Source organism: Typha latifolia, chromosome 12 (assembly GCF_019914945.1).
Source record: "Typha latifolia isolate L0001 chromosome 12, TyphaL0001v2, whole genome shotgun sequence".
NCBI lineage: Eukaryota > Viridiplantae > Streptophyta > Magnoliopsida > Poales > Typhaceae > Typha > Typha latifolia.
The window spans coordinates 9393370-9419569 of NC_133097.1; the positions used below are offsets into that span (position 1 = coordinate 9393370).

A 26200-nucleotide genomic window follows, 5' to 3' on the forward strand; every position below is an offset into this window, starting at 1 on the left:
ATGGCATATAGTTTACTCGTACATCCAAGTAACTAAATGTCAACTTAAGAGTACCGAGGAACTCCACAGATATGGAGAACTTTAAAATTTGACACTTGATCATGCAAAAGAATAATGTGCGCCAATTAAGATACAGTTTACACACATGTACATCCGAGCTGGTTAGCTTTGACTCTGAAGGACTGTTTACACAATCAACTTAACGAAGAAATAAACTGGCAAACTACCCAAAGTTAAATGTTAATTTTCTGCCTAAGAGAATGCTTAAACAAGCAAAAGAAAAAACAAAACGATGTTCCTTTGTAATCAACTACGAGGCAGAAGAGTTTACATAATGCCCAGTTTTCCTTCTGTGACGGCTAAAATCCGAGACATAACGAAATGTCTGTCCACACCCAGCAACCTTGCACTTGTAGGGTCGTTCCCCTGTGTGGACTCTGACATGCTCGGTCCGAGCCCATGCCCATTTAAAGGTCGTATTACAGCCCTTCCAAGGGCACTTAAGAGGCCTCTCATCATTGTGAATACAGTAATGGCGCACAGTGGATCTGTGTGAACTGAAGCGCTTTCCACACCCTTCAACGGTGCAGCGGTTGCGTTTGTGCATAGAGAGTTCCCCCCTGTTTCGGAAACTCATGCTGCACCCTTCAAGATCACACTTCAAAGACTCTTTCAAGTTGCTTTTGCCCCTCTGAACTGCTGATGTATCTGGCCTCTTTATTCCCTGCACTGTAACTTGCTTCACCACTGTAGGCATATCATTCTTTAAGGATGATGTCCGCCCAGTCCGGGGCCTCAAGCCTTCACAGGGGCTACGGATAAAGCCATTAAAGCTAAAAGAGTTGTCTGTTTTTTCATCTGCTTCATGCTTTCCTTTGCTTTTGCGTCTTACATAGTGTATTATATCTATTCTGGCTGAGTTACCAATGCTCCTTCCTATTATATCTGATGTGCACGAGTCATCATCTCTACGAATACTTCCAACCCTAGCAACAGGTTCCTGAATACCGAGTGTTCTGGCTGACAGACGACCACTTTCTGTAGTTTCAACTGAACTATCCACAGCTCTCATCTCAGCACTGTAAGAATGACTAGCCTCAGCATTCACCCATATTGTATTTCCAATGTGCCGTTCCTGCTCCATTGCAGAATTATTAACCAAAATAGAATTGCCAATCCCTGATACAATACTAGGCTGGATTTCATCCAAAGTAGCAACATGAAATTCTTTTGCAAATGCAACTTCACAAGGTGTACTAGCATTAAACATGGTACCATCATGGCTAAATTGTATTTGCGATGTTGAAGAATCACCAGCAATCTCATGTGTCATGGGCTCCTCATTAGCTAAAACCTCAAGCAGCACATTCGATGATGGTGTTGAGGCAACTAACTGATTTTCTATCAACAAAGAATTAACCTGGCCAGAATCCAAGTCAGGGATCTCTGACCCGAAATTCTGTTCATCCAGAATTTCTACCTTTTGCTGAACTAGTGATAATTCATTTTCTAGCTCCGTAGTGTCTTCTTGAGATTCTGTACTCTCTGCAACATCACCCTTGCAGTTCAAGCTAGACCCATCAGTTATCTTTTCATGAATATCCATGCATGACAAAATTGGAACATTGTAATATGACTGATGAGATTCACAATTTAGAGGAACAGGAACAATCAATCTATCAGTCCCTGAGCAGATTTCAAAATGCTCTTTAACAGACACATTTCCCCTACTAGCATGTGGAGGTGAATCCTGGAATTTTAAGGAATTGATGATGCCATGAGATGTGTTAACACCTCGTCTTAACCAGCTATCTTGGTGTATTTGAGAACTTTCAACAATTGAAATAGGAACAGTAAGCAAATTGTTATCATTGCTATCATTAAATTTTTCATGATGAAAGTATCCAAGACCAGAGGTGCCTCTTTGATCATCTCTATCAAACTGATTTATGCTCTGACAGTCCAACTGCATTGGTAAATCACCTCTTGCGGATCCACAAAAACTAGTAGCCAGGGCATTTTGTTCCCTTTTACAGGTCTGGTAAACTTTTAAATGACTGGTATTTCTCTTCCTTGTTTCTGCCCCAACCATCTTAGTATTATTAGTTTCCATGTGAGATCTAGACTGGCTTATACCAACCACCTTATATGGCGTGCGAGGTTTTCTGCAAAGCCATTTGAGATTCGAAACAACTGAAACAGGGGAAGGGTCAAAGGATATTCCCCCCAGAGACAATGCTAGCTGTTCTTGATTTGCTGATGATTGTTTTCTGAGCTTGACACAATATTTCAAATTTAAACCCAGACTAGATGTCCAATCTTTTCCATCTTCCTCATGTTCTTCATCGTCAATTGAAATATTAATCAGATGCAAATCAGATGGGGATGCATTCTCCGTTGCAATATCTTTGCAATCGAACTGGACACCAATTTCCTCAGCAATAGATATAGCAAGTGCTTTTATTCTGAGATAGTCTACAACATCCAAATCACAAAGTACTGGTTATAGATTGTCCAATAATCTATATAAGACAAAATGGTTGATACTGATGATGATGCATATAACTTGCAGACTAGAGTTTTATCTAGTCAACAGAATCATTTGTTCAAAACTACAGTCAGATCAACCAGAAGATCGTATACAGCATCCAAAGAACAGGAGACAGATGAAGAAAAAATTACTTAGTGTTCAAATATAAAATAAAGTAGATAATGTATGACAACCAATTTTTAATTCCAATTATTTGGGTCCGCAAGATATGGTAGATAAAATAGTAATAGGAACAGTAAACTGAGGCACAAGTAGAAGTGCTCTAGCTGCTAAAACTCTTATCTACAGACAAGAACTATCTAGAAGAAAAGAGGCTTGGGGAACAAACTCCTTACCAGAATGCATTGTTTCATGGGGTAAAGGATGTGGATTTCAATTATTGAGGAATATGAGGATTTCATCACTTAAGTTTCTTTCCCTCCAACCCACTAATTTCCTTAGGGGCATAATCATGAGAAACATCTAAAAGAAATATCTCATTTGAAGCCACATAGAGAGATGCTTTACCAGAGATTAGTAATGATGAAGAGCGAACATGTTTTCACATATTATCTGGAATGGCAAGTCTAAAAATTATTTTGTAATAAAAGAAATCCTAGAGTAGAATCGATTTCAGACCTTTGTCAAAATTAACTTAAGTGGTTAAATTTGCCAAATATAGGGGTAATCCAAAAGGACCTGCATTTTATGTTTATATGAGATTAAATGCCTACTCATGTCAAGCTCCAAGTTATAGGATTATCACAAGTGGATCAGGAAAAAACTTGATTTTAGCATGATCCAAAATGAAAATCAGGCCATGTTTTTGAACTGAAGCAGTCTTACGGTCTTGCCACAATTGTTTAGTTCATTTAGGATGATCATAAGAACTAGTTCTGAATCTTCTGAATTTGATTTCTTCTATAGAGCGACATTGTAACTTGTTAATTATTTTGTAAATGAACCAGGAAGGCCTACTTGACAAACCTGTTTCGACAACAAGCAGAACTTTTAGAAAAATATCTATCTAGCAACAAGATAGAGCTTTCTCAAATAAAAGAACTAGAATTCTTGACAGACATGTCACAAGGATATGTAATTTGTGGCATAAAAGTAGAAAGGATTGGTTATAAGGCTAAACATGACCACATAATTTTTGCTTACATGTGAACTAAAATGATCATCATCTAAAGATGGAGCAAGAAGGAAAATGACAAGGTCATTTGTTTAGAAAACGAGACAAAGCAAAATAATGAACAAGAATGATGTAGTGCACACTATTTTATACCTGAATGGCAAATGATGAGAACATCAGCGCCTCCTTTGCACTGCAGCAATTTCTCAATCTCAAGAGCATGTTGCAAGCAGAAGATTCGAGGCCTTACAAATTCTTTGCTTGTCCTCCAGTTGGTAACTTCTTCATGACAAATTTCCACTTCTGTACAAAGTACGCTATCTGGTTTCATGCATGTTTCCATAGCAGAAAGGACTCTGCTAGAAACATCATTTTTTTCTCCTACTTCCTCTCCTTTGTTGCATGTATTTTGTCCCTTTGAATAGTCAAGTACAGTAGCTTTACTAGAAAGAATTTCATTGTTATCATTTTGGTAGCGCAATTGACCTACTTGATCCTTCATTAGGCTGATGTTACCTCCATATCCCTCACAAGAGTCAATTGGCAAACTATTGATTGAGGAAGTGGTTAGGGCTTCAGTTTGATCTATTGTAGTTTTGTTGGCCTGGCAAATGACCAGATCTGGTGCTTCTGCAGTGCTCAATGAAGATTCCTTCATGAAATTTAGGCCATCTGCCATAAAAAAAATATCACTATTATGATCAGAGGATAAATTGCTACCCATTCTTCTGCTTCTAAGGCTTAATGAAGTACAAAAGGAATTAGCTTCCGGACTAACATCAATTTACGACATTAGAAAATAGATATCCATCATGGCTAGATGCATATAGCAAATCCAGTGTCATTAATCTACACAATCAAAAAGTTCAGAGGCATCCGTACATACTGACATTTGAGAATTTAACCAGATCATATTTCCATATCCTTCATCATCTTTGTCTATTAACTGACAGACCTATTAAAAACATCAGCTTAAAACTCAGGACTTGATGTGTATATTTTATATACTACTATGACATATCCAAGTATAAAATATGTTTCTTTAAGACTGCTTAATATCTTGTTTTTCAGGTTCATTTGCCAGAAAAAAATTCCACCAATAGCAGGAAAATGTATTTACAAGTTTTAGGTTCTAGCAACCTACAATATACAAGGAAATATATTCTTGAGCACGCACTTATGAAGAAGGAAAAATATGTGAAAGACAAGTTACTGATTATCAATCTGATGTACATTCTTCTTAACCTATCTTGGAAGCAAACATATCAAGATCCATTTTGTCATTTATGCAGAGAAGGAACATTTCACAACAATCAATACTACACAGAAAAGGACCGCTTCAATATATTGCATACTGCTGGATTTTGTACTTATGTTAATCCTTCTTCATATGGAACTCAAAATACAAGTAAGGTTCATTAGAAGTGCATACCAGAGTCAAACTTCTTCTTGCTACTTGGAAGGCATTGTGGTTGACTTGAGCACTGTGAATTTTTTATTTTTTCATCAATTTCTTCCCAATTTACAGGGGAAAGCTCTTTCAATGCTTTTTCAGAAGGTTGTAAGATGGCCATGAATGGGTAGCCAAGGATTCCACATGCAACACATGCTAGCGACCCTGAATCAATGCTCAAACCAAAAGGTAAATCACCCTCGTCAGCATCTAAGCAATTGATCTTTTCCACCTGGGAACTAGCATATTCAGCACTGCAAGCATCAATATCTGTCCTAACAGAGATACTTTGAGACTTTGTGCCTGTCAACTGGTTGGTCCCTTCAAGTGCATGCTCTATACGGAAATGATCCATCTTGGAATCAGCAGAATTGTTAAATTTTTGCTTACATTGGATCATTTCAGTTCCACAATGATCATTTCTCTCATGTGCTTCTTCAAGAGGTAAAGGAAAAGAATATGGTTGAGGACCGGTACAGGGGATAGCCAGCAAATCAGGCTCCCATAGCACTACATTTGGAATTGATTTTTTATCAAGAAGAGAACACACTAGTTGATTCTCATTCATCATATCATGCAAAAATGCTTTCTTGACCAGAAACTCTCTTTCTTCTTTATTTCGATCCCTTGAGCGTGAAGTCCGGCCACCTGATAATAGTTCTCTTGGTATTCTGGCATTAAAATAATTCCACCAGATTCAAACTGGAGAAAAGATAAGGATTAGGTGCCCACTCCTGTAATTTATGGACACCAATAGTGGAAAAAGTAATAGCCTAAAAATAGATTTTATTCACAAACAAAATAGTAGAATAGGATGATCAGTTTTATTAGATACATAGAGAAAGATCAGACCACAATTTTTTAGTATCCAAATAAGAAATTTTTTTGAAATACTAATAAGATGAGGTGTGCTGAATTTCTCTATAAACTTACTAGGACAAAAATATATGTTGAGCACATTATAAGCTAAAGGTCTGTTTTTATGATATGGAAAGGATATATTATAAACTGCAAGGCTCAGAAGAATGGCCAACTGCAAGGTTTTGCTTTAGTGTACAACACAGTAATACTGACAATATCATTTGCTCCCAGACTGACCATTTTTAGGGACAATAAATGTTGAACAATAAGTAGGTGTTAATCATATACTAAACAAGATACTAGGTCTCCTCGATATATTAGTTGGACAATTGAGTCAACCTTTTCAACAAACAAATCATGGCCAGATCAAACCATCTGCAATATAGCATTTTAATAAAAAATTCACCAAATGTCAACTACATCCATGAGAGGAACTAAACCCACGACTTTTGCCATGGGCTGGCAGGACCGTACCAATGGGCTATAGTGGTTGGCCGTTATAAGTTCCTTTCTCATCATAGTAAAAGGACAAAAAATTTCTTTTAAACTACCACACTTGACATTGCTATCATTTAATCTCATCAAGGGTTGGCAGATATTTTAGAGCTCTAAAAGTTTAAGAATAAATATGACAATGTGTATTCTTAGTACACATTGTCATGTTATTTCAAGTCGACTTTGCAATTAACATACTTAAAACCACCAATTGCCAGTCTCAACGTTTTTATGTTCAACATACCTATAATATTTGGTGGCATTCTTCCCTTCTTTTATTTCAACTTATTAATATCAGCACACATGTCCAAATGATGCACAATACAAGAATTACCCTAGAGTGAAAACATGACAGTTCAAATGTCATTAGGATTAACCATAAACTCAAACAAAATTAGCCTAAGCCATCAATTAGATTTGACTCACTACATAGCTTTCCTCCCAGTTTTCAAAAGGTATGAGTATCATTACTATCACTCCACATACTTGGAACATTATGTCAAGGCATGCTCTCATGTTGCTTTTCACTGACATACTCCGAAACCATGCCAAGGGTTTTTCCATTATCTGCAAATAGGAAGGAGAGCCTTCCTACATTTATCACTTCTACTTATTCTAGACAAATCAGCGAATAAACTTTGCTCGGTATTATGAATAGTACAGAATGAGCATCTAACAAAGCATCCTGCTTTGACTGCGAAGGATACAATGTTACAAGACAAAATGTGAAACTCAATAGAAAGTTAGAAACCATATCATAAACCAGTAAGAAAGAAACTTAATCCAAGGGGACATACTTCAGGAGTACAGGAAGACCAACCATAACATTGCTGGATATAATAAATAGAAGGCATATTAACCCTCAGATTGATGGAGTACCTTTCCCGAGACAAAGGCTGCCAGTAGGAAATAAACGAAGTATCTGGACTTTTAAGGGTAATAAATTCTAATGAGAAGAATACCTACTCATGAAAAAAAAAGATTGAACATGGAAAATATCTGCAACTCTCAGGCATAAAATTTTCTTACCAAATACATCTATATATGGCCTCAAAGAGAAGAATACTTATATTGATATAGTAGATCATGCCTTACAAACTTTCTCTTCTACCTAATCTAGAACTATTTGGAGATGAACATCAAATGTTGTGAAAAAGTAGAGGATGAATGCTCACAAAGCTTCCTTCTTTTGATAGTAATCTTGACAAAGGATATACTTAAAAATGGAAAGTTCAACAGATGCCAGATGGTGCATCAAGAAGGAAGAGTACTTGAATTGAAGCTGACATACGTTAGTAGGAAAGGAAGACCAAGCATAACTTTGCTGGAGAATAGAAGGCATTTTAGCCCTCAAATTGATGGAGCACTTCCTCAAGAAAGAAGAGAACAGTGGGAGGAAAGAAACCAACAACCAAACAAAATATATGGAACTAAGGCTAATAAACTTTTACTGAGAAGAATATCTACTGAAAGAAAATTAATGTTGACCATGGTATAAAAGACGCACAATTCCGATACCCTAAAATTTTCTTACAATATACATCTACATATATGACCTGAAACAGAAATTAAAGGTAAGAATACTTTCAGGTTGTACATTCCCTAACACATCACAGAATTTTTATCTTTATGTGAGTCGGAGGAAGATCATGCCTATAAAATATCTCTTCTAATTAATCAAGAACAATCTAGAGATGAACTTTGGATAGTAAAGAATGAATATCTTGCAAAACTTCCAAAGACATCAATCTTGGATTCTCCATAAAGTATACACTGTTGCAAGGTAAATTTTGAGAGCTTATACTTTGCTTCCAAATCAATGTTCTTCTCCATGGAAGGATCTATTACTTAAGCTATACTACCGGTGCAGATCTATCTAATCCTTTTTCCTTTGCTCATTATTTTGGAAAGGTATTCTCAAAACTAAACTTCCATTCTCATATGGAACCACTTACTGTCTGGAATCTGGGATGAATTTCTTTTTGGAAAGATAGAAGATGTCATTCGGTTAGCCTGCAAAGTGCAAACATTATCTCCAACATCATCATCAAAAGGATGTTATGATCTCTCATTGTTTCTCTTCTGCTACTAAGTACTAGATGCAGGAATAGGCCGGATGATCTATCAAAACAATGCAACGAATTCATCAATACTATCAGCACATTTTCTGTGTCCTTCTCTCTAGACACAGTTATTTAGACATTTAAACCCTCTGAATCCTTCATCACTAGATCCTTTTACAATCTTTTGATTCAAGGTGGGAATCTATGTTTCTTCAGCAAGAAAATGTGGAGCGTTAAACTATCTTCTAAGCTATAAAAAAATATCTTTGACCTTGTAAGGCAAACTGCACACAAAACATGTGTTCTCCAAAGGAAAGGTATTATAGTTCCTCAAAAATGTGTCTTTCTGTGACTCTGAGAATGAAACTATTGATCACCTTCTTCTAACATGCAACTAGTCAAGAGGATTTTGGAAAATTTTCTAAGCAGACTAAAAAACATTTCATTTCCAAAACTTTTACAGTGCTGGTCAAGTTGGAGAAATAAAATCCAAAGAACTGTAGAGCAGGATTGTATATGCTCATAACAATAATTTGGTGGCTCCATTAAGTCCATTGGAAGAAATAAGTATAATTACCATACCAAAGAGAAGAATACTTCAATGAGGAATCCATTAAGTCCATTCTCTACGTCATCTCAAACATTATGAACTATCCATAAAAAGATGCAACATCCCATCTCCCATATCTTGCCCTAATCATAGGCTTCATCATGAGATTAGTTAGAAGCTCGAACAATCTGATCATGGTTCACAAACTTTACTTCAACGAATTATTCTCTAGTTACTGAACCTTACTTCTATACCAGTGTCTTAGTTAAAGTGACTAGTGCTGACTCTCTCTCTCTTTTGACAAAATCACTAATTATTTACAAATATTAATAAACATTAAGCCTTGCTGCCTCTAGATATAGCAGGCATAAGATGATTCATGCAAAGGCACAAAAATCAGCTAGTTTCCAACATCAATTATTGTTATACCAGATTTAATCAAATAAGGAACATGATCATATCAGCAGATGCTATCAGCAAAATCTAACCAGTAGCTTACCTAGAGATAAAAGAAATTGCTAGCATGTATAACAGCTGTTGATGAGAAAGCATGGGAAGATAATCCATGGCAGCTCTTCGAACTGCAGCATCTTTGGCAAACTTTAACCATTGAGAAGTTGCAAAATTTGCAGCTTCACCACAATTGAATCCTATCATTGAATAGATGAACAGAAAATCAAGAAAATACAGGAGGAAGATCATAGCTATTCCAGTAGAAATAAGCAAGCCCTCCACTTTGACCAACAAGTTTTATCATTTAAAGTTAGGTGCCCATAATAACTTCATATAATTCAAAAAAATGTATCTACATAATGGCAAGAAAAAAAAATCATGAAGACTAAGCACATAATCCAAATTGCTGCAAAAAGTATATATGTAAATAGTTCCTTCACCTTCTCTTGTTTACAAAAACAGAACTGACAAATTTGAAGTTCAAGTACTTCTGCCTAGTTCTATGATATGATTCACAAGTAAAACTTTCATTAGTCAAATTCCTTTAATGTGAAGTAGCAAAATGATAGCAACATGATTAGAGATAAAAGAGTACAAAGCTAACATAGCCATCACGAGATATCTAATCTTCAACAATAGATACTCTAGTTGGCCAAAAGGAAATCAAATTAACTAGTCTTTGAAACCCATACAGTATTTGGTTAGTCTTGTACTCCATTCCTTTCAACAAAAACAAAAAATCCTTTACTCTGACGTAAGTTTCTCATTAGGCCGTCCAATTTTAGTGATAAGGATAAAAACGATACGATCGATACGTATCATTTTTTTTGAAAGGCCGATCCCAATTTCAATCCCAACTTTTCGAATATTGGAAATAGGTTACTATCCAACTAAGTTGATTGGCGGGCTAAAACAATACCTATTCAGAAAATATTTCATAAGTGGTGACTCCATGAGATGAAGACAAGGCACAATACAAAAGAAAAAATATCTATGCAATAAATTGATGTATAAGAAAGTGATATGCTTCTTCTCATATTTCTCCTTTCTAGAATTTCAAACTGATATACATTTATATAAAAAATTAAAGATAAAATGTTTGTGGCCTCATTATGTGTATTAAGTCTATTAAGCAGCATCTAGTAAAGTCAAACGGTGCAAGGATGCAATGATATCTGATCCCGTCATAAAACTGTGTTCCCGATGTAAGTGACAATGTCCAATGAAAATGCAGATAAGGATGTCTCATACAAGAAAGGGTTGTAATAATATTTCAACCAGATTCGTGATAGCTTTAAGAATATAATAATAGAAAAAGAACATAAAAATCTAAAATGTGCATTGCTTGCATCAAATGGAGGAGGATACAAAATTATCTGAAACTACCACAACCAACTAGATGCTATAATTATATTTCAAAGACAATGTCTCAAAGATATCAGTCAACGATGTAGATAAAATATCTGTATAAGAGAATTACCATGGCTGAATCCAACATGGTAAGCTCTTGGAAACGTCACAACGAATTCCCCAGGATTCTGCACTAACCTGAGACAGAAATAGCAGAGATCACTATTTGCTACAAAGAATAACATAAGAAATGGAAAAGTTCCCAACTGAAATCAGCCAATGCCTCACATAGATCAGATACTTAAATTTATCTCAAGAAACTCTTTTACCTACAGCAGGGTAGCCCTGAAGCCACAAGAACTTCAGGAGATAATAATGTTGTCTTCTCCCCCAACATAGCAAGTGATGCTGAGCAAGAAACATCAAAAGTTCAAAACAGAAAGATATTCTACAATCACATAATTCACATCAAGTAAGTCACAGAAAACATTCAAAAAGATATAACTATACATACTTAGAGGATCAACGTTCCCTCCATAGCCTTGCACACGAATGATCTCTTCCAAAGTTGCCGCATGATCCCCAGGAACAGCATACCAAGTCTTAGGTGCACCCATGTGGAGGAAATTCAAGCTGTGTAGCTCATGATCCTCGACATGCCAAGCAAACCAACTAAACAGCATTCCAATGTAGACCATTGGTGAAGTCACCCCAGGCACTTCGTCGGGCATGAACCGGGTAATCGACCCTGGCGAGCGGGCTATAACCTGAAGATTCCAAGGGCTGTTTGAAAGCTTCCACCCTGCGGATCCCATGCTCTCTCTTCTGCTCTCTGAATCAAGACTCCTGTCCACCCGCCGGGGGCATTTGGTTTCTTGAATTCTTTGACAACCAAATGCCCTCTTCCGCTTCCTCCTCCGGGAGTAGAACCACCGAAAAGGCTCCTCAGGGACACCGAACCCTGACCCAGGAACATCATTGGCGTATTCGATATAGATAGGCTTCTCGGCCGCAGCTTTCCAGAATAGGGTCTCAACAAGCATCGGCGTGACTTCTTTGAACCCGCCGAGCTGGCTTTTTGCAAAAGCCTTGGACTTAGCCTCGAATTGCTCGAGGGTATAGAATTCGCCGCTCTGCCAGACGCGCTTGTGCACCGGCGTCCGCACCCGGCCGGTGCCGAGCTCCTGGTGCCGCGTCGTGAACACCCCGTCGGATTCACCGGGGTTGGGAATGGGGACGAGGTCGGGGGAATTGGAGAGGGAGCGGTTAAGATTGGCAAGAACAAATTTCTTGGAGGGTTTTGGGAGGGGAGGGATGACCTTGCAGATGCCGAATGCGGCGGCCTCGCGCTCGATGCGGGAGATGAAGGCGATGGGGTCGGCGAACTCCGTCTCCGTCGGGCGATACACCGGAGCGCGAGGTAGGGTTTTGAGCCATTGGGGGATCTCCGGATTCGACATTCTCAGAGGAATTGGGAGGGTCCTTCGGGCATGAGAAGGGCTAGGGTTTCAAAAAAAACCCTAGATTTGAGATGGGAATGGAGGTGATTTGAGAGAGAAGAAGGTGGAGGAGGAGGAGGAGGAGAAGAAGAAAGAAGGGATTAGTTTACAGAGGCGGGTTCTTTGAGAGGAAAGAGGGGTGAGAGGGTTGGAGGACCGTTTAAGGTGAAAACTAATTGGGCCTGCAGTAATGGCCTATTGGGCTTAATAAATATGCCCATTGGAATTGTTTGATACTAAATATTGATTCAAATTTCAAATTAGTTTTGGAAGAATATACCCCCCAAAAGGGCCAAAACTACCGGCCTCATCAAGAAAAGTCTTCAAATTTAAATAAATGCTTGGGTAGTTAGCATATTTTTAAATTCGACTAATAAAAATAATAATAACATACAAAGTAGCTATAAGATTTAAAAAATTAAAGACATTGAACTCTTGCATAAGAAAAATCACATTCCAATGGCCTTTTGTGACAACCAAATAGCATTTCCATCTTTTGTTTTAATTGATCTTCTTGAATCCACTTCATTCTGGAATTTGCATGTCTATCATGAGGGTCTTTTTATTTGATATTCTGGAGTATCTTTGGAGTAGTATGAGATATGATCTCATAGTCACTTTTTTCGACCATATTTGAGTATCCACAATAAGTTTAGCCTAGCTGTGATTAGAGTGTGTTCAAAGATGTTCTCTGATCTTACTTCTTTAATCCTTTGGCCCAGGTGATATTACTAAGATGTAACCAAGACACTGCTAACATGGGGCTTCACTTTTGTAGCTATATGCCAGAAAAGATTCAGAATTTTGTGGCTTTCCTGTGTCTCTCTGATGAGCATGAAGGCATCTATGCTTGCCAGGGGATCTGAAGATGTGAATATCACTTCAAAACTAGAGCTAGACTTTTGTATTATATGCCAGAAAAAGCTTTCGATTTTGGTGAATTGTGAGTCTTGATCAATCTTATGAATAATCTACCAATGAGCATTTATGATCAGGATACTGCTAAAATATATCTGCACTTTGACTGCAGAGAAATTTAAGACCTTTGTGCCTCCCTAGTGAGAATTTATGAAGGATAGGAATGAGCATCTTTAGAGGATACGTGGCTTTCACATTTATTAGAAGTCTCTCTGCAGAGTATCCATGAGAACTAGAATTAAAAAAACGGCAACCAAATGTTTGGAATATAGGGCCTTCAGTTATTGGACAACTTCTCTGCATTTCAGAACAGAAGAAAGACTGAATCTGTTGCTGAACTTCTATTATTTCCTAGCTGCAAGCAATACCATGTTGTGTTAGGTATACTTAAATGAACATATTGGTGTCTACTAAACATTCATGAAGCTGCTATTTCATCAAAAACACATAACAAAGCCTGCTAATAATATCCAAAAACCGGTGAATTGTGAGTAGAGTATTAAGATGAATTCAAATAGCTATATAAGAATCCTATATGTTGATTTAGGGAGAGAAGCATATAGATCAAACTAGTCATGGACATTTATTTTATTATTGTTCCATATTACTTGGTACAGGAGGCCACTTAGTCCAAGACATACATAGGAATGAGTTATGCAGAAGGATGATGCTCTTTAGACTGAGCATCACATAGCAGGAGTTACTATGGCCATCACAGTCTAAGGATGTCCTGGAAGATCACGGGACATCCTTCGGTACTCATCAATCGATATATGATGGTGTGAATTGATGGATGGTCCATAAGTATGAGAGGATGCATCGCCAGCATTGCTGTTGCTGTCATCGTCATTTGTAGTGACTTCTAATACATGGCTAAGTGCAGGATTCAGATTATTATTTTCTATCTTTCCAATTATCTTCTTGATATCTTACTTGTTTCCTTCATTAGTGGATGAAAGTAATTCAGCATTAGTGAGTATTGTCCTTTTCATATAATGAAACAAATAACTCAAGATATATGTAATGTAATGATCTCGAGAATTAATATCTTTTGTTCGAATTCTCTACATCATAGTAAAATGGTGCCTCTTTCATCATAATTAGACAAAGAATAATGTAGAGGTAACCATATCAATCACAAGTATGCAAATGGTCAACAGTATTGTTTATAGTATATTACTGGGTTTTGGCCAGCCCAAGAATGGGAGTATTTGGGTTGATGTCTTTTAGCTTTCTAGATTCCAAACCATTTCTGTGCATGGTTTGGAATCTAGTTACGCGCCAATTTCAATGTTACTCTGCAAGATCTTCAGCAAAATCTTGATTGTTTTTCAACTTAGTCAACATAATCAGCATATAGTGGAAGATATATGTCACTATTAGTTGTATATTATATAGTAATTAGTGCAGAAAAATTCTTTGTTTAGCTTAGGAGAGACATACATAAAGAAGGATTCAACAAAGGGAATGGACAAGAAAGATGATTCCATTACAATATTAGTCCAAGTATTAATGCTTTTGCCTAATTGGTGTTGTAGATCCCCAGCAGTGGATTATATTCTATTTCAGATACTACTACCGTCATGGTTTTCTTTACAAATACAACTAACAACTGATGTGGACCCAGTTCATTCTTTCTTTTGGTTTCAAGTTTTATTAAATAGTATCCACTGCATATAGCTGAATGTACTCTCCAATATAATTGGAGATGATGCTGCTTCATCTGTAGAAAGAGTCTGTCCACTATATCAGCAGAGTATACCCACAGAGAAAATAAGAGAAGTAGCTTCATCGAAAGAAGCAAACTTGATCTATTTGATTCCAACAGTAACCTTTAACCATGATATTTTTATCCAAAAGAACTATGTATATATATACATATGTACGTACAGAGGAAACAACCACTAAATTATTCATCTGGATAAGTAGTCGTACGTTACATACAATGTATCTTGCATAGGTACTTAAACTAGAAACATTCTGCAAATTCTAGTTATTTATGTCACCACCACCAATTCCTCAATAGCCTCCATCTAGGTATGTTATGGTGGTGGATGCTTCCACCAAAGTATCCCAGTGTGCTTTTAGCGTACTCGATCCCTTCGCCGGTACTTGAATGATCTACAAGTAGAAACAAAACATACAATAAATAACATAGAGTTAGAATTGTTCATTTACATGATTTCAACATATTAAAAGAATTAAAGAGGAAGAGAAAAGATAGCGATGTGAAAGAGAACCTACAAACAAACAAGTAGTAATACTCTTGGAAGATTATGGGCTTCTATAAGTTCTATTGTTAGGAATTAGTTAAGGAGAGGTAAGCTTTTTATAGTGAGATTTGAACTATAAAATTCTTTTATGTGATCTCCACCATACTTCTACTGTATATACTACTTCCCACGAAAGATACCTTATTTGCTTTCAGAGGCATTTGATGCTAGGAAGTTTTTTTCTAGTCTCAACTCTATATGCAACTACTGCAGCAAAGTCATCTGAAGAAAACTACAACTGAAAGATGAAGTTTTCTATTAGTAAAGATCGCCTGTGTCATCAATCTTTGTGCACTGCTGATATAATTAGGCATCAGCTAATGGAAAGTCCTAAGAGGTGGAAGAAGCATTTGTCTTACTGAGGCTTCTTAGGATGCAATGACTCGAGATGGAGAAGAAAACAAAGTTGATCAGCAAAGAGAACCCTTTGGTGTCAGTGGCGATGGTTATAAATGACTACCATGGAGCTGGCATGGAAGGATGTATGCAACCTCATCATTATTTTTAAGAAGGTTGTTTTAAATGCTTGAATACTAAGGGCACCGAGAGATGTCCTTTCTATGCAGAATAACTTAGGAAAATGGTTAACTTTTAAGATATGGATGCAATTGTTTTGCATTCTAGATGTTCAGCCTTATTTCTTTTATCATCAACAACTAATATGCGGTTACTGATCTCTTGAAATACATTGTCACATAGAAATTACTTAATTATTAATAATATCAATTATATTGTCAAAAATTAGTGTCTTTTAATATGTTAGATAATAAATTAACAATATATATTATGTCTTTAACATGTTCTCTCGTGTGCAGCTTTCAGTACCGCACGAGAATAAATGGTAGATAATATGATTGCAACGCACTATATTACAATATTAAAATTTATAGAATAAAAGTAGGTCGTTGAGGTATGAACTCATGACTTATGAAAACATAACTTTGATACTATGTTAACTCACTAACTGTTTTAAAGTTTAAATTATTAGATAACACTAGCTATTATATTGTATATACTAACACTATATAAAATAAGCTCAAACATGTAAGCATCGTCATAAACACTATTAGTCTTTTTGGCGGTAAATATTCCACCTTGTTAGTCATACTTTGGGCTCATGTAAGCTCAATGAGACATGAGAATAGTCCGACAAAGATAAATTGTGATTAGATTTTCTTTTACGAAATTATCCTTGATTTATAAACAAAAATAGTTTAAACACTTAAGTGAAATACAAATTTATGATATATAAGAGTCAGTTTTAATAACTTAACACTCATAAAACTTTGCTAATAATAAATTATTCAATCTACGCAACTCAAATAGTCAATATATTTCTCATTGTGGCAACATATTATTGTGAAAGCTTAACTTAATAAGTCATCAATATGATATAAGCAAAATAATAATGGCGAGTTTATATTTAACTAAAGATGGCTATCATATATTAGGTAGAGGGTTATAATTATACATTGTGCGAAACTAATGATCTAGCTTGGATATGCTCGTCTCTAAACCTAACCTTCACTGTTAAAATCAATTAACTCTTTTGTCAAATTTAGCTTAATTCGTTACTAGCTTAGATATTTTTCACTTACGAATTATTTGGCAAATTAGTGTCACTCGTAATAGAACGATAAGTAAGAATAAAACTAAATTATCATATTTTACGTTGTAGGCTTGTGAAAAGTTGTTCAACTTACAATTTTACTCTTACATAATAATAACTTGATTTTAATCAATTTGATGAGGCTTATCTCATCCCAGAAAATATGAATTGAACTTAAATTAGCTACACCATATAATGTAAGTACAACAACTCATCCACTAGCAATTAAGATAAATAAAAAATAAAAACATACGATGCACACAAAAAAGAAAAAACAATACAAAAGTAGTCCTACGTAAAAATGAGAGTCTTAAATTTTTAATATTTATGTATCTGTGTCAGTTTTAACTCTAAAACTAAGTAGTGCAAATTATTTCGTATATCTAATAACTTGACTGGTTGATGCAAACAACGTTGCAATGCATAAATAAAAGACCAAGTCCTAAAAAAAGTCTACAAAGTAAATTAATAGAAAGATAAATGAAAGATTATTTAATCCCAACTAATCTACTAAAATATAAATATAAGTATATATAATTAAATCTTATTTAACTTGACACTTAGTAAAATATTATGTTTGACAAATTAAACTATTATATTTGAAGAAGCTATTACGGAGTAACCTTTAGACTACCAAGAATTAAAATAAGAAGATAACTTATGTCTTATTAAATAATAAATTTGTTTTATTTGTAGAATAAAGTAGACAATAAGTTAAGAAAATTTTATGGAGAAATAAAATATTTTGGTAAAGATTTTATTCTAAATAGTATGTTGAATATAAATATTAGACTTTATTTTTTTTAATTTAGGCATTTATATGATTTGATATTTAAAGAAACTTTTGGATAAAATATATAAGGGCTTAATAACTACGGTGATGACAAATTTAATAACCAAAAAGTTTGATCACATTTCTTCTTGTTAATAGCAATAATATAAGTAAATTAATTTCACAAAAAAACAACAAATTTAACTAGGAAATTAGAAGAATTTGAAGTAACATAAGAGTAAAATATTCGAGAGTGAGAGAAGATAGAGAAATAAAAAAAGAGAAAATAAGAGGACCGAAAAAGATTAATACAAACAGATGACGAAACTATAAATAAGGACAAAATTAGAATAGAAAAAGAATATGGTACTATATGAATATAAGTATTGGAAAAAGAAAATTTCGAGGTGTAATCATGTATTCTTGCTTATTTAGGGTCGTCAATCTTTTTAATATGTATATATTTTGAATTCATGTGTTTGAATAGAAATAAGACTATTAATTTACATAATATAAAAAGTTTTCAAACTGTACATTCTAATAGAATGAGCAACTGTGTGAATAATAGATTAAAAGTTTTTGGTATTTTAAATTATTTTTTCTCATTTATGAAACTCAACTCTAACTTAGTGTTTAGCTCAAATTCTAGCATATGGTTGATTCGGAGACTCGGTGTGGACATCCTCTTAAGCTAATTTAACTTAAATGATTAACCCAATTAATTGAGCCATTTGCTACTATTAGTGGTCAGCTAAATGTGCGCATTACATTATGCACACGTTGAGAGAAGAATTATGGAATAAAATATGGTGTCATTTTGCTTTAATTGAGAAAAGTTGAAGAGAAGAAATAATTTTACGTCCAATAGATTAAGTACATTAATATTTTATTACTTGATCAGATTATTGATGGAGAAGTATAGAGAGAGGAAATGAGAATTAATCAATTGAATATGAAAATTATCGATTAAGAGAAATTCTGCTTAGGGAATTATTACGGTGAGCATAGAGAAGAAAGAAGTCCCAAGTAACAGTATATAGTGATGTTATCAAAGAAGTGAGATAGAGCTAGTATAACATAAAGATAGTTGAAGGAGTGATGAGTAGCTTTTTGATGTTAACTGCATCAAGGATTGCCATATTAAATCTTATTTCCACTTTTTATAGATAAGATAACCAAAGATATTTAGGATTAAATTCCGTGGTGTATGTTATTTTTTGTTCAAAATAAATGGAGGATAGGATTGACAACTATGTTGGAAGCATGAAGAAAGAATAATGAATCAAAAAGTTTTAGAGTAAATAGATCAAGACTGAGTATATGAAACATAGACATAGAAAATCAAGGTATTGAGATAAGAGGGGATTGAACATACAGTTAAACAAGAATGGTCAAAATGGAAAATGGTCTCCAGTGCGTCATATAATTAGTTGCACAGACCTTTGAAAGCAAAAAGAAATCACAAGGCAGCTATTGTATCCACCATATTTTATGGGTCAACATATTGGGCAATCAAGAAAGAACATATGAAAAGATTAATTGTGGCTGAGATATGAATGTTGAATAGATAAAAAGGAGTACTTGGAGGGATAGATAAGAAATATAAGGATAAGTTACATATGCGAATAGATTGAGATAGAATTTGGACTTCTGACATGCAGGAAGAATGATGCATTATTAAACTGTAGGGATTAGTAATTTGATTGAAATAGGCATTTTGAAAGGACAAGAAAGGCCCAAACTGATTTGGGAGAATGAAATGAGAAAAGACATGATAATACATAATGTTATGCAACACATTTAGAGAAGAAGGATCAATGTAGCTGACCACTAATAGTAGCAAATGGCTCAATTAATTGGGTTAATCATTTAAGTTAAATTAGCTTAAGAGGATGTCCACACCGAGTCTCCGAATCAACTATATGCTAGAGTTTAAGCTAAACACTAAGTTAGAGTTGAGTTTCATAAATGAGAAAAAATAATTTAAATACCAAAAACTTTTAATCTATTATTCACACAGTTGCTCATTCTACTAGAATGCTAATAATTAAAACGGTTTGAAAACTTTTTATGTTATGTAAATTAATAGTCTTATTTCTATACAAACACATGAATTCAAAATATATACATATTAAAAAGATTGACGACCCTAAATAAGCAAGAATACATGATTACACCTCGAAATTTTCTTCTTCCAATACTTATATTCATACAGTACCATATTCTTTTTCTATTCTAATTTTGTCCTTATTTATAGTTTCGCCATCTGTTTGTATTAATTTTTTTCGGTCCTCTTATTTTCTCTTTTTTTATTTCTTTATCTTCTCTCACTCTCGAATATTTTACTCTTATGTTATTTCAAATTCTTCTAATTTCCTAGTTAAATTTGATGTTTTTTGTGAAATTAATTTACTTATATTATTGCTATTAACAAGAAAAAATGTGGTCAAACTTTTTAGTTATTAAATTTGTCATCACCGTAGTTATTAAGCCCTTATATATTTTATCCAAAAGTTTCTTTAAATATCAAATCATATAAATGCCTAAATTAAAAAAAAATAAAGTCTAATATTTATATTCAACATACTATTTAGAATAAAATCTTTACCAAAATATTTTATTTCTCCATAAAATTTTCTTAACTATTGTCTACTTTATTCTACAAATAAAACAAATTTATTATTTAATAAGACATAAGTTATCTTCTTATTTCAATTCTTGGTAGTCTAAAAGTTACTCCGTAATAGCTTCTTCAAATATAATAATTTAATTTGTCAAACATAATATTTTAATAAGTGTCAAGTTAAATAAGATTTAATTATATATACTTATATTTATATTTTAGTAGATTAGTTGGGATTAAATAATCTTTCATTTATCTTTCTATTAATTTACTTTGTAGACTTTTTTTAGGACTTGGTCTTTTATTTATGCATTGCAACGTTGTTTGCATCAACCAGTCAAGTTATTAAATATACGAAATAATTTGTACCACTTAGTTTTAGAGTTAAAACTAACACAGATACATAAATATTAAAAATTTAAAACTCTCATTTTTACGTAGGACTACTTTTGCATTGTTTTTTCTTTTTTACGTGCATCGTATATTTTTATTTTTTATTTCTCTTAATTGCTAGTGGATGAGTTGTTGTACTTACATTATATGGTGTAGCTAATTTAAGTTCAATTCATATTTTCTGGGATGAGATAAGCCTCATCAAATTGATTAAAATCAAATTATTATTATGTAAGAGTAAAATTGTAAGTTGAACAACTTTTCACAAGCCTACAACGTAAAACATGATAATTTAGTTTAATTCTTAATTATCGTTCTATTACGAGTGACACTAATTTGCCAAATAATTCGTAAGTGAAAAATATCTAAGCTAGTAACGAATTAAGCTAAATTTGACAAAAGAGTTAATTGATTTTAACAGTGAATGTTAGGTTTAGAGACGAGCATATCCAAGCTAGATCATTAGTTTCGCACAATGTATAATTATAACCCTCTACCTAATATATGATAACCATCTGTAGTTAAATATAAACTCGTCATTATTATTTTACTTATATCATATTGATGACTTATTAAGTTAAGCTTTCACAATAGTATGTCGCTACAATAAGAAATATATTGACTATTTGACTTACGTAGATTGAATAATTTATTATTAGCAAAGTTTTATGAGTTTTGAGTTATTAAAACTGACTCTTATATCATAAATTTGTATTTCACTTAAGTGTTTAAACTATTTTTGTTTATAAATCAAGGATAATTTCGTAAAAGAAAATCTAATCACAATTTATCTTTGTCCGACTATTCGCATGTCTCATTGAGCTTACATGAGTCCAAAGTATGACTAACAAGGTGGAATGTTTACCGCCAAAAAGACTAATAGTGTTTATGACGATGCTTACATGTTTGAGCTTATTTTATATAGTTTTAGTATATACAATATAATAACTATTGTTATCTAATAATTTAAACTTTAAAACAGTTAGTGAGTTAACATAGTATCAAAGTTATGTTTTCATAAGTCATGAGTTCATACCTCAACGACCTACTTTTATTCTATAAATTTTAATATTGTAATATAGTGCGTTGCAATCATATTATCTACCATTTATTCTCGTGCGGTACTGAAAGCTGCACACGAGAGGACATGTTAAAGACATAATATATATTGTTAATTTATTATCTAACATATTAAAAGACACTAATTTTTGACAATATAATTGATATTATTTAGTCAGAACTACTTATTCTTAATAATTAAATAATTTCTATGTGACAATGTATTTCAAGAAATCAGCAACCACATGTTAGTGGTTGATGATAAAAGAAATAAGGCTGAACATCTAGAATGCAAAACAATTGCATCCATATCTTAAAAGTTAACTATCTTCCTAAGTTATTTTGCGTGGGAAGGGCGTCTCTCGGTGTCACAGTAAGACTTGCCCTTAGTATTCAAGCATTAAAAATAACCTTCTCAAAAATGATGATGAGGTTGTATACATCCCTCCAAAGACCCAGCATATGCAGGGAGCCTTGTGCATCATTTTATATTATTCAGCAAACAATATGTCCAGAGCTCCTAGCACAATGTTAAGTCTTGAACATAAAAGGCCCTTAGCACATCGTTTTATATTATTCAGCAAACAATATGTCCAAGGCTCCTAGCACAATGTTAAGTCTTGAACATAAAAGTTGCTTAATCTTATTACATAAAGTCAACTTCATAATTGTCATATCTAAATCCACTACCACCATTCTCAATGTCTAACATATAATATCTATTGGTGTTCTGCCTTTTATTTTTATTTCAGCTTAGTAATATGCATCCTACAAACATTACATTGTACAGTGAAAACATGATAGTTCAAAGACCATAAAGATTAAGTGATAAACCATAAGCACAAATATAGCTAGCCTAAACTACTAATTAGATTCTTGACTCACTACATGGGACCGACTCAATTTTCACAAGACCTGAGTATTGTTACTATTACTCTAGATACTCGGAACATTATACAACAAAGGCATTTTCTCATGCTGCTTTTCACTGACATACTCTGTCCCCATGCCAAAAGGCTTTCTATTATATAGTAACAGAGAGGGGACCCTGCCTATATATATCATCTCAACTTAATCTAGTTCAATCTAGTACAGACTGAACATCTTACCAGAGCAAGCCTTTTCAATTTTCACAAGGCCTGAGTATCATTACTATACTTGGAACATTATACCATGGCATGTTCTTATGTTGCATTTCATTGACATATACTTAGGCACTGTGATAGGTATTTTATCATATGGGAATAGGAAGGAGACCCTGCCTACATAGTACATATATCACTTCCACTAATAGTGAATGGATCTTGCTGAGAGTTTTATGAACAGCATGGAATGAACATCTTACAAAGCATGTGTCAGTATTTTTGATAAAAGATAAACTGCTACAAGATAAAATTTGAAATCCAATAGAAAACACATGGCACACCAATAAGCAAGAAACTTAGTCCAAGTGGACGTACCTCAAGAAAGAGTAAAGGAAGATCAAAAACATAACTTTGATGATATGATGAATAGAAGGCAGCAGCACCTTCCCGAGGCATAGGTGAGTAGGAAAAAAAAAAACAAACAAACAAACAAGCAAACAAAAGAAAGTGTATCCGGAACTTTTGACTAATAAACTTCTACAGAGAAGAATACCTACTCATGAAAAATACAAGATTAAAGAAGGAAAATATCTGCAAATCCCATACCATAACATAAAATTTTCTTACCACAACATTGCAGAATATAAGGTATTGAAGATATTTTAGCACTCAGATTGATGAAGGGAAAACACAAACCAAAACCAAAATACCTGGACTTAAGGCTAGTGAACTTCTACTGAGAAGAGCTACTCGTGGAACAAAATTAAACATTGATAAAAATATGAACAACTCCCATAACCTAAAACCATTTTAATCAAGTTATATATGGCCTCAAAGAGAAAGAACACTTTCATGTGGAATCCATTAAGTAAGGGTTGTTATATCTGATTCCATCATAAAACTGTATGCCCACGGACAAAAATTGTGCCTGATGAAATTAAGATAAAGATAATCATGCAAGACAATATCATACAAGCAAGGGCTCTGATAATATTTCGACCAGATCGGTCGAAGAATAAATACGCCCAAGCTACAGCTTTAAGAGTATCGCAGAGAAAACATGACAAAATTAAATGTGCATTGCTAGCAGAAAATGGAGGAGGAAAAAGAAATATCTAAAACTAACATTACCAACTAGGTTCTACACTTACTTCCCAAAGGCAGTGCCTCAAAGACACCAGACAACTACGTGGATATATAACGTATGTAGAAGAGAATTGCCTTGGACGGATCCAACATGGTAAGCTCATCATGGAAATGTCACAACGATTTCCCCAATCGGGGGGAGAGAGAGAGAGAGAGAGAGAGAGAGAGAGAGAGAGATAACATACATCAGCACTTGCTACAAATAAGAATAACATTAAAAAATAGACCCAAATGAAATCATCCAATGACCGATACGGATGAGATAGTTGAATTGATCTTAAGAAACTCTTTTACTTACAGCAGCGTACCCCTGAAGCAACCAGAAATTTCAGGAGATGATAATGTCGTCTTTTCCCCTAGCATAGAAGAGACTCTGGGCAAGAAACATCAAAACAGAAAGACTTTCTACAATCACATAATTCAAATCAAGAAAGTCAAGAAAAGATAGAACATTCAAATAGATATATAATCATACGTGCCAAAGAGGATCAACGCTGTGCAAGGACGTCCAGAAACGTGACTTCTTTGAACCAACCGAGTTGGTTTCTTGCGAAAGCCTTGGAGTTGGCCTCGCATTGCCCGAGGTTGTAGAATTCGTCGCTCTGCCAGACGCGCTTGTGCAACATTGGCGCACGGGCGGTGCCGAGCTCCTGGTTCCGCGTCGCGAACACGGCATCGGAGTCGCCAGGGTTGGGAACGGAGACGAGGTATTTGGAATTGGAGAAGGAGAGGTTAAAATTTGCAGAAAAACCAAGTTTCTTGGAGGGTTTGGGAGAGGAAAGATGACCTCGCAGATGCAAAGGCGGCGGCTTCGCACTCAATGCCGGAGATGAAAGCGAAGGGATCGGCGAACGCCGTCTCCGTCGGCTGGTACACCGGAGCGCGAGGTAGGGATTTGCGCCATTGGGGAATCTCCGTATTCGACCGACATTCTTGGAGGAATGGGGAGGGTTCCTGAGGGGAGAAGAGACTTTGGGGAATGAGGTTGATTTGAGAAGAGGCGGGTGCTTTATAGAAAACGGTTGTGAGAGGATTCGACCGTTACGCCGAGAGGGAAGTGAAATGAGTCTCCAGCTTTGAGCTGTTGGGATTAAAATATGCCATTGTATTTCTTGAATACTAAATATTAAATTCCACTACTATAACAACAATAAGATTTGAAAATGAATACCTCAGAAGTTATTCCAACGGATACTTTCCACTATTTGAGTATGGACTTGGGTCACTCTACTTTATGGGCATTAGATAGATAGCCCATAAATCTAAACAAAGAGCCCAAGATTATTATTATCTAACAACTCAGTTCACATAATTATTTGCTAATTATTAACTTAGCTGATATAGCAAATCTTAGTTGTAGACTAATGACCTTTTTTTCCCAAAAGTTAACCTGAGAAGGATATTAATTATAATTACTGTTCTGTAAAGGGGTAGGAGAGCAAATGGGAGATTTATGGATTAGAAAGTTGATGTTGCGGGGAATCCACCAAAGTCAAATCAGCAGATGGTGGAAGTTATATGTCATTGTTAGTTGTATATTATATAGTAATTAGTGCAAAGAAAAGTTGTCCAGTGGTTGTTTAGCTTTCCTGCAGGTGGTGTGGGAATTAGGAGAGACAGACATGAAGCAGGACTCTACAAAGGGATGGACAAGAAAGATGTTCCTTTAAAGTATTAAAGCCTTTGTCTGTATGGTATAGTAGAGAACCACAGCAGTGGATAATATTCTATTTGAAGATGCTACGTGTAGATATAAACTACTCTTGCCTCTACTGTCAGGGTTTTCTTTACAAATATAACTAAAAACTACTGGTACAGTGACTGTTGTAATTAAAAAGTACCAGCTGCATGTAGCTACATGTACTTTCCTATGTAATTGGAGGTGCTCCTTCAGCTGTTAGAAAGAGACTAACATGTGGAGTATATCAGCAAA

At 34.7% G+C, this 26200-nt stretch overlaps 1 protein-coding gene and 1 long non-coding RNA gene across 2 annotated transcripts; both read right to left on the reverse strand.

Moving 5' to 3' along the window:
* Positions 1–72: 72 nt before the first annotated feature.
* On the reverse strand, positions 73–12487 carry LOC140798790 (probable lysine-specific demethylase SE14). The gene is made up of 7 exons (XM_073152837.1): positions 11405–12487; positions 11220–11298; positions 11021–11088; positions 9587–9737; positions 5098–5789; positions 3819–4337; positions 73–2475 (listed from the first exon to the last, which is right to left on the reverse strand). The coding sequence occupies exons 1-7, from the start codon at positions 12348–12350 to the stop codon at positions 311–313; spliced, it is 4620 nt and encodes a 1539-aa protein (XP_073008938.1). The 5' UTR covers positions 12351–12487; the 3' UTR covers positions 73–310.
* A 2593-nt stretch (positions 12488–15080) lies between these two features.
* On the reverse strand, positions 15081–25248 carry LOC140799106 (uncharacterized). The gene is made up of 3 exons (XR_012110950.1): positions 24743–25248; positions 24566–24640; positions 15081–15428 (listed from the first exon to the last, which is right to left on the reverse strand). It is a non-coding gene; the product is annotated as an uncharacterized lncRNA (long non-coding RNA).
* Between the last annotated feature and the right edge of the window lie 952 nt (positions 25249–26200).

What these genes read in the sequence shown, in the direction of transcription:
- LOC140798790 (XM_073152837.1), bottom strand. Translation starts at nt 12,350, where the DNA reads ATGTCGAATCCGGAGATCCCCCAATGGCTCAAAACCCTACCTCGCGCT. An exon ending in TCAGGGCTACCCTGCTGTAG is followed by an intron (nt 11,089 to 11,219) that starts GTAAAAGAGTTT and finishes TTTCTGTCTCAG; the next exon opens with GTTAGTGCAGAATCCTGGGG. An exon ending in TCTCATCATTTGCCATTCAG is followed by an intron (nt 2,476 to 3,818) that starts GTATAAAATAGT and finishes TGGATGTTGTAG; the next exon opens with ACTATCTCAGAATAAAAGCA.